The sequence below is a fragment of the Trachinotus anak genome, unplaced genomic scaffold, assembly GCF_046630095.1.
Source record: "Trachinotus anak isolate AG129_WGS33_773 ecotype Australia unplaced genomic scaffold, CSIRO_AGI_Tana_v1 ptg000011l, whole genome shotgun sequence".
Lineage (NCBI taxonomy): Eukaryota > Metazoa > Chordata > Actinopteri > Carangiformes > Carangidae > Trachinotus > Trachinotus anak.
In genome coordinates, this window is record NW_027273862.1 from 23684201 (window position 1) to 23694187 (window position 9987).

At 37.4% G+C, this 9987-nt stretch overlaps 1 protein-coding gene across 4 annotated transcripts; it reads left to right on the plus strand.

Moving 5' to 3' along the window:
* Positions 1-906: 906 nt before the first annotated feature.
* Positions 907-9555, plus strand: LOC139627930 (mortality factor 4-like protein 1). 4 transcript variants are annotated; one of them, XM_071489132.1, is made up of 13 exons: positions 918-1104; positions 1425-1471; positions 1573-1640; positions 1825-1911; positions 2194-2274; positions 2498-2523; positions 3268-3356; positions 5158-5259; positions 5649-5737; positions 5849-5911; positions 6716-6888; positions 7512-7596; positions 8986-9555. In XM_071489132.1, the coding sequence occupies exons 1-13, from the start codon at positions 1065-1067 to the stop codon at positions 9068-9070; spliced, it is 1035 nt and encodes a 344-aa protein (XP_071345233.1). In that variant the 5' UTR covers positions 918-1064; the 3' UTR covers positions 9071-9555. The 4 variants fall into 4 exon arrangements, with proteins under 4 accessions (XP_071345236.1, XP_071345235.1, XP_071345233.1 ...); XM_071489133.1 differs by having other exon boundaries at positions 965-1104; positions 1548-1640; positions 8986-9209; XM_071489135.1 differs by lacking the exon at positions 5849-5911 and having other exon boundaries at positions 907-1104; positions 1548-1640.
* Positions 9556-9987: the final 432 nt, after the last annotated feature.

Below are 9987 nucleotides of genomic sequence, written 5' to 3' on the forward strand. Positions count from 1 at the left end.
TGTGTCTGTGTGTATTCAGTGTGGATTTGATTGTATGTGTAATGGCTTTAATCTGTTTCCCATTAATTTATGCTACATCAACTTATATCTTATATCTTAATGTTCGTTTGTCTTGTTTGTTTCATTTCAATCTGTCTTTTGGCCCAATCTGACACATTTTTAATGTGTGTTATACCTGATAAATAAACAATTTGTTCCAGTGTTTGAAGAGCCACAGTAAATCCATGTGGAACATGTGTAATAGAAATCATTTCTGTGGCATGTTAATTTTAAGTAATGAACCAAAGTGAACCAAATTTAGCAAATAGGCAATTAACAGAAGACACTGAAGTGGCTTCTTGAAATGGTTTCTTTTCCACAGGTATTGCAATTTGATCAACAGTGGATTGTTTTCCACAGTTAAGAAATGGTATTATTTAAGTGAATTTTCCCAACAGTACTTTCCATGTAACCATGTAACAATGTTTATCTGTGTATCCAACAGGGACCATACAGATGATACCTGGCACATACAGACATGCAGCACAACAGATGTAATGTATGTAGGGCGTCTGAAGGTACTTTGCAGCCGCCGTTTTTGCTAAGACTTTTAAATCAAGGTTTAACTTGACGAAACAGAATCAGCATAAAAAAAAAACAACTCTTAGTTCGGATTGTGATTTTAAATGTGACGGTAAGGTGGATATAATTGTGAGCCTTTTGCTAAAAAAGGTAGTATCATGAAATAAAAAATGACGATACTAGTGAGAGCAAGCAAGAAATATATAAAATACAACTGAGTAAATCAAGAGTCAAATAAAATAACACTAAACTCATTTCTCTGTGATAAAAATTCTAATTGTAACAGGAACAAAAGAAGTTTTGGTTTATACGAGTTTCAGGAGCAGCTCCTAAATGCAGCGCGCCGCCGAGGCTTCGTGGTCAGGTGACCCAGCAGCAGGCAGGCCAGTATCGGCTTCTCCTTCGCTTTGGCTCCGATGTCGGAGGTGTTTGTGTCTGGAAGAAATGGACTCTGGCAATGCACGAATTTGATCATTCAGACATCCGACCAGTTGAGTCTGTGAATGGCGCCAAAACAGGACCCTAAACCTAAATTTCAAGAAGGTCGGTACAGAAGAGCGGATGAATCCCGGGAAGGGGGCGGGTTTGTTGTTGTTGTTGTTGTTGTTGTTGTAGCTGCTGCTGCTGTGGCTCGACAAAAGTGTTTACTAAAGAGGGAAACAGAGGCCGTATAACTGCACATATACGTGGAATATTAATTTAAATACACCAAAAAATGGCACATATTAAAGCGTAGCTCCTTAGACTAAAGCTAACTGTGTAAATCAGCCGTTAACGCTAGGCTAACGGTTAGCTAGCTTGTTATTTATGCTATGTGTCTTATGCTATGCTAAGTTCTCACTTTTGTTTTTCCCTCCTCGCAGGTGAAAGAGTCCTGTGCTTTCATGGGCCACTGCTCTATGAGGCAAAGGTGGGTTTCGGTGCTGCAAGCGTCTTCTGAGTGAAATATTAACTTTTAAACAAACGCCAGCCAACGATTGACTCAGGCCTGTGTGTTTTCTTGTTTTACAGTGTGTAAAGATCAGCATAAAGGATAAGCAGATTAAATACTTCATTCATTACAGCGGATGGAACAAAAAGTGAGCAGCTTTGTTTGGACACGATTTGATTTTATGTCCGATTTTCTCTCTCTGAGTGCACAGATCACCTGCTCACTGTGTTGTGTTGTGGTGTGTGTGTGTGTGTGTGTGTGAGAAAATTAGTCAGGAAGATTATTTTCTTTGTGATGAAGTTTCAAGGTTTTGAGATGTGTTTCTTTTGCAGCTGGGATGAATGGGTTCCTGAAAGCAGAGTTCTCAAATATGTGGACAGCAACCTTGCAAAACAAAAAGAGCTTCAAAAGGCTAATCAGTAAGTTTCCCTAGTTGTGCACTGAGGGTAGAGATGATAATGGAATCTTTTTGAAGGCCATGATTCACCAAGTTAAAAAAAAAACACCTGAAGAAACATAATTTGTACTTCACTGTCAGTTTTCACCATGAATGTATTAGTTGCTTTATTAACACTCTTGACAGTCTGTGTGTATATGGTGTATATATATATATATATATATATATATATATATATATATGGTCAAATATCAGTTTTTAAATATTGATATAATGACCCACTCACCCATTTTCTCCTCCCCAGGGACCATTATGTTGAGGGAAAGATGAGGGGTTTAGCACCAAGTAAGAAGATTGCTGCTGTGCAGCAGAAAAATGTTGATCTGTAAGTGTTTTCCCACTTTATAATTCAACATGTTGCAACCACTGATATCTCCCATAGATTGAAATACAGAGGTCACTTCTGCAGAGCAATCTTTGTGACTGAAGCTCTTGCAATCTGTGCCTGAACAATGAAATTTCTTTCAAAGTCACTCAGGTCTTTTCCTCTCATCACAGGGTACATGTGTATTGTATTATCACTCACAATGTCTTTTTTTGGCTCTTAGGAAAGTGAAAAAGGCAAAACAGAAGAGTAAGTAGAAATGTTTCTACATGTTATGTTATTAGTAGCTTTAAGTTACATTTTGTGTATCAAACCCATTTGCTTAAATGACAGTTTACCAAGTTCCAAAACAGGCAAAGATGTCCCATCAGTTTATGATATTGGATGATGTTTGTACTTGGCATTTTGGACATTCAGGCACATACAGTGTTGCACAGCGAGTCAGATAATGCTATTATCCGTTATGCCTGGGAAGCAATAATATCGAAAATCATGATATTTGCCAACATTTCCATCTATTTCAATCTTAGTGCTGTTTAGATGCAACATCACTAATACTTGAAACTTAAAATAATATATAATATAATACTACACAATGATATAAATATAAATGATAAAAAAGACGTGAAATATAAAATACAATAATATAATGCTAGTAATTTGGAGGCGCACTGAATATGTGTAAAAGATTTTAAGAATTACCTGCGGTAGATTGAATGAGCTGAAAGTGGGACTTTATTTATATGTCCTCTTACTTTTTCCAATGATTTTGGCAGCTATAAACACAGACCAGTGAGTTGTTGTGGTTATTTACTTGCTCATCCATTAAGCCTAAGTGCAATTTCTTATTTGGGGAACTTGCTTTGGATCTGTTCAGTAAAAGAAGACGCTTTTACTTTGACAACCTGTCAGACTGATCTCACAGACTTTTTATTAAACCCACTAACCTTCATTTCTACATGGTTTGTAAGCTGTAATTGGTGTCTTATTTAGCCCCTGGGCCGGGTGAAGGAACCAGCAGCGGAGAAACGCCACAGGGACCACGGAAGAAGAGGGCTCGGGTCGATCCCACTGTGGAGAGTGTATGTATCATCTGTTATTAGTAACCCTGTGGACTTGCATGGAAACATACCTATCTAATTATATAGCTTAAATAGTTCATATCATGGCATTTTTTATGTTTAAAGCTGGGAAAGGTTGTACTGACTTTGTTTTTGTTTTTTACCACTAGGCTTCTGTACAGCTATATATTTAAATTACAACTCATTATTTGACTCGAGATCTTTTTATAAAACTACAGACTGAACTTCCTGAGGTGTTAGTAGAGTGGGAAAATATTGAGATGTCAGGATAAAGATGCCCTTCAAGTGTCCAAATGACTGTGAAATTTATAATTATGGGCAATTCGTCCCTTTTCTTTCTCATTTTGTCTGGAGTCAGTTATTCATGTATGAATGTGACCACCGTCTGTTGCGGGCCACAGTAGGTGACTGCTAATTACGCTATCACCGGTTCTGCCTGTATGCTCATTGCTCATAGTGTCACCCAGGAGAGAAGAATGGCTTTGTTTGCACCAGGAAGCTAGAAACAGCAGAAAATGCCAGCAGAAGAAGAAAATATGACCAGCACGTGCACCAGGGTGTCAGCAAAAGATAACAGTATGCATGTCTAGAGTTGTTCTGATACCATTGTTTACTTCCCATTCCTGATTCGATATCGAGGACCAGTCTGTGCCAATGCATTATACGACTGACCCTGTAGGGATGTGATGTGATTGCTGTCACTGTTATATGGCATGGATCAGGTTAAAGCCTTTGTAAAACAGGGACAAATACATGAATGTCATAGAATTTTACTTTTATTATCTAATTTGACTGTCAATCATAAAAAAATCTAGGAAGAAACAACAAGTCCTACACTAGTTGTTCTAACACTAGGGCCACTCCTTGAAATTAAAGCCTTATATACTGTACATGTTGTCTTTTTACTGGTGGCTTTACAGTGTAACATATTGCCAAATTGCATTTTGTTAACAGCTAATGTTGCACTGTTTACTGGAATCAGTTCTTCTTCACAGCTTTAAAACGGTAGTTTCTGGTGGCTACACCGCAAAACTTCCTTTGTAGGCTACTGTTTTAGAGCAGCAACGACAAATTCATTTCCGAGAAAACTTTTGTTTTATTCAGGTGTGAAAACTACAAAGTTTGCTAATAAATTCCGTGGCATCAGATCAGTGCAGAGACTCAGGTACTCAACAATACCTGATCCTGTATTTTAGGCAGTATAAGAGACATTTCTGATGCTAGAATCACTATTAGAAAAACTCTACTCACAGTATGTCATTGAAAACCTTTCAGGGTGGAGGCTGGTTACAGCCAGATAAGGGTATTAATCTCTTCTATAGGACTAGCTGTCACTTTACAGCATCAGGAAATAAGTGTTGGGATACTGGTATATTATTGGTGAGAATACAATACAATTACTTATTTATAGAAATTTCATTGTGCCTGTATTACTTCGCAATCCAACATTGATATAATTCAGTTGAAAAAAAAAGTAAATATAATAGAGAAGATATATGAGAAATGAGGAAATGTCAGTATAATGTATATGTAAAAAGGCATTTGATAAATAGCAGTAGGAGCTGCAACAAGGAATTTTAACCTTGTACAGTTGGTTGAAGCACCTGTACTATTCTCCATTCTCTGCACTTTTTTTCATGTTTAACCACACAGGTTCAGTAGCAGTGGGAATATTTGCAATCCTGTATAGTATGATCTTCTTTGTGTGTTTGTGTGAAGGACAGGCATTGCTGCTCCCAAACACACAGCGACAGAAAGACAGAAACTATAGTTATTTGTGTGTGTGTGTGTGTCCATCCAGGAGGAGATGTTCACCAACCGTGTGGAGGTGAAGGTGAAAATCCCTGAGGAGCTGAAGCCCTGGCTGGTAGATGACTGGGACCTCATCACCCGACAAAAACAGGTGAAAACAACCAGACATGCACGAACCATAACAAGGTCATATGTTTTATGTATATCTAAAGAAATTGTGTATCTTCAGAATTCATATCGATGTCTTGCTTGTAAAACACAACTAATTAACAATAGTTTTTATATTTCAGAACCAATATTGATCCTCACCTCTTTTATCTGTAAATATTTAAACCTTATTCAAATGTAGATGTATTCCTTAATTTATGTTTAAAAAAAAAAACAGTTGTGCTCCTGAAAGTTGTCTGCCTATGTACTTTGAAATCATACGACAGCAAAGGGGACAATTATGCTTGAAAATAACCCTCAAAATGAGGGAAACTGTGATGTTTTGTAAATGTAAAGGTTTGTGTAAAGAGAATAATTTTCTGTTGCTTGCAGTTATTTCATCTGCCTGCTAAGAAGAATATAGAGACTGTCTTGGAGGACTATGCAAGCTATAAGAAATCAAAAGGAAACTCGGACAATAAGTAAGGATTAACACCCTACCTTCCTACAGATGATGGGAAAGTAGAGAAACATTGGTATCCTGTGATAATCTGCTCACAGCATCACTGAATGTGTCTATCTCACCACAACAGCTGTCACAGTATGTTCATGCATTCATCTCCATCAGTGGCCTTAACTCTGTGGCATGAATTACGGTCAGTTTAAACACAAAATTATGCAATTTACTCAGCATGGTGGTGCTTATATACCATTGCCTCAGCTATAATTTGAGATCTAAATGATCACAACTAATGTATTTTCCACATCTTAGTCTGCTCAGAGCAAATCATACATGCTGCTGGCCATTGTCTGCTAGCATGCCACGTTTTTGCAGATATGCTTTTCCCATCTTCTTGACTGCCATTTGATTTTATTCATTTCAGTAGATAATGAAATCAACTTGCTCAGATTGGATACTCACTTTAAATGCAAAAGCATGCAATGAGAAGCAGACTTAGTTATTCAAGTTGTGTCGTTGTGCAGAGTCGAAAATGGACATCTGAAAATGTTTGCGAGAGAGAGAGAGGTTTACGAGTCAAACAATTTTCTTTCTTGGAGGGTAGCAGGACTAATTTTTGTAGTGAGTGTTTTTATGGGAAAAATAAATTAAATTGTTTTTTTTTTTTCTTTCAGTATATCAGTGAGTCTCAAATATCCCAATTTTTTCCTGGCAGGTGGACACACCAGACTTTCTGACTTTCAACTGTTTAAACTGCATCACAGCACTTCAGTTCAGTTCAAACTTTATTGCCATATGTACAGGAAACAGTCACATATTACAAAAAAAAATCTTAATCTGCGAAACCTTTCCAAATGAAAAACATAACTTAAACATAAATAAACCCACGCATGAGTCAGACAAGTTTTCAAAACTATATGATTGATGGCTCTTTAAAGCTACATGTCTTTAATGTGCTCTCCACAGAAATTTGTGACTTTTCTCTTCTTTGTTCATTTAGGGAGTATGCAGTAAACGAAGTGGTGGCAGGGATTAGGGAGTACTTCAACGTCATGCTGGGCACACAGCTGCTTTACAAGTTTGAGAGGCCGCAGTATGCTGAGGTCCTTGCTGAACACCCAGACATGCCGATGTCTCAAGTTTACGGAGCCCCACACCTGCTGCGTCTATTTGGTAGGAACCCTATATATATACTGTAACAGGCACAGGAGACACAGGTGTGACAGGAGTGACTGAATGGATTGTTTGTGCTTTCAAACAATTTAATGTGATTCTTAGAAAGCTCTTCTAAGAATCACATTAAGTTGATTCTTGGAAAATTCTTCTGATACAGGTACAATAGCTTTGGGAGTAAACAGTTTTTTCTCACGCTCTTGTGGGAGAAATGTGAAATGTTCTCTACAGATATATAAACACTGTGAGGTTAAAGAGAGGCATTGCTGCTCCCAAACTCACTTATTACAAGTGTGTTTTGGAGCAGCAATGCACCTTTACTTAAAGAGGTTCTGTACTTGAAACCCCCACACTCAGTTTACAGCTTATTAGGAACATTTTGCCAAAATAATGCAGTCAGATACAACAGTCCTACAATAAATTCTACCTTGCTGAAGGGTGTTCAGTTTGTGTTGAAACTGTTGTAGAGAGGTGTTAATTTAGAATAGATAGACAGACAGACAAATATGTATGATATGTTATTTACTATAATATATATTTATATTACAATAATTCAGTTCTGAATCTCCTTCAGCCTGTTGTTTCCTTCTCTGTTGTTCCTCACACATATTGTTCCCTCACAGTTCGTATTGGAGCCATGTTGGCCTACACCCCACTGGACGAGAAGAGTCTGGCTTTACTGCTCAGTTACCTCCAAGATTTCCTCAAGTAAGGTTAATGCCCACCACGCTACCAGAGTCTCCATAACACATATGGAACTTTATTGTCATTGTACTGCTGTGTACGACAACAACACAACAAAAGAGTATGATGGCACTCCCTGAGTTCAAAACAACATTAAAAACAATTACCACAATGAAAAAGTCACAAACAGCAGTACTCAAAGTAAAATCTGTTGTACAAATAAACAATAAAATAAATAAACAATAAACAATTAGCAGCAGTTTGCATTTAGCAGCAATACAATAGAGTGTAAACAATGTCAAGAATACAATAGAGGATAAACAATGTCCATGGCGTGTTTGGCTGATTCTCAAATGTCACATTCATATTGGTGCAGCCAATATGAATGTGACAGTTTTAAATCCTCAAAACACACACACACACACACACACATACACACACATTATTGTTATTGTGTTATATATGTTATTCACTCTTTTTTTCTCCATTTTCTTTTCTTTCTATCTCTTGTGGGTTTTTTTATGCCCCTCAGACCTTTTGTTTATATAAAAAGAAGCATGGCAACACTTTTGTTGTTTTGCTATCTTTGACAATGATCCTTTAAAATAAGGAATATTATATTTGAATATTTGATATATGATTTGTGGCATAATATGACACACACATTTTTTGTTGAATTGTCAAAAATTGCTCAGGCCACCTGGCAAAGCTTATGCACATTGACAGTGATATAAAAAAATCATAAAAGATAGCTTTTTTTCAGTTGTTGCACCAAACTAGAAAAATTGATAAATGGTGAGAACACAGAGGTTTTCTTTTACACTGCTAAGTACTGACTTCTGTCATTATGATTCATACTGTTAATACACCAGAGACACCACATTAGCTGTAGAGAAGAATTTCATAGAGATCTGTGTTAATTCAGTCTGGTTATCAGCTAGAAAAACTGTGACTATATGAATGTCACAGACATTGTTATGTAACTGTATGCCCTGCCCTCCTTTACCTAACCTCACTATAGTCATTTCCCTCATTTTCTACAGGTTTGTTATTCCATATTAAAAAACATTGTAATTTTTTAAAACAGGCTTTATCTGTCTGTTTTCTAACTGTATACTCCCCAGTGGATCACTTTGTGTAAGTCCTGCGAACTGAATTTCCTGTGATTAGCCTTTTCTTCTGTTGTTAGATCTAATGTTTATCAAGGAAAAACTGTATTTAAAATCCAGCTGGATGAGACTCCTGTTGGGATGCTAATTTGACAGGTTTGAGGATGGAGTGATAATGTTCCACCCTTTGAAAGTCTGCCGATGTACAAATCTCTGGGGGAGAGGCAGGCAGACAGCCTCCGCTATCTCATCTTAGTATAAAAAAACAGATTCACACTGACAAACAGTTTTACTTGTCCTCCAGGTACCTGGTAAAGAATTCATCCACCCTTTTCAGTGCCAGTGACTACGAGGTTGCACCCCCAGAGTACCACCGCAAGGCTGTGTAGGAGCTCTCAGCACACCATGCTCCTATCAAGGCACGTCATCCCCCTCTCCCAGACCACATGTAAAATAACCATTACTACCCTTCTGAGTGCAGACTTCGATGAGATTTTTCACTTGAACTGATGCGCTTCTACCACAGCGGTCTCAGGAGCTTGTCACAGTTGAGAAGTCAAAAATTTGAGGAAACCTTTTTTAGCTAAACCTCTATCTCTTTTCTCTCCCTTTATCTTTTTTCTCTCACTTCTTTGAAAAGACACAAGAAAAAATATTTCTTCAGTTACTGTTTTCCACAAGCAGCTCTTTGGTGTTTTTGTGCATTCCATCTGATAGATATTTGTTATTGTTGCATGTCTGTATTTATTAGTGTTTCTTCTGCCAAATGAGGTGCAATTTAATGCTGGACCACGCCAGCACTCAGCAGTTAATGTTTTTGTATCCGTATCTTGTGCATTTGTATCAATTTGTAAAAAAATGTTTCTACACAGTCTTTATGTTGTTCACTGTGGTCTCTTGCTCATATTTTGTATATGATTTAGTGTCATCACTGTTCTTTCAAGATGCATTTTGCAAAGTGTTACTTACTCACCTAGTCTGGTTGAGCACATCAGACATCAAAGAGTTACACCATAGAATATCATACATAAAAACATCCATCTTTCACGTGTTCAGCTCATGAAAAATAAAATTGTGCAAGCGCCACGTGAAGGAGCAGTAATCAAGACAGTTCTCCAGATTAATATGCAAATGAGCCAACATGCCCGCAACCACATCCTTAACCCTTTACTTAACAAGGGAAGAGATCACAGGGCACTCCCATGCCCAAGACAGGCATTACTGGCAGTGAGTTTGAGATTCAACATAACAGACCACAAATTACATATCCCAAGATCAGTATGATTTAAATGGTAATGAATGAATG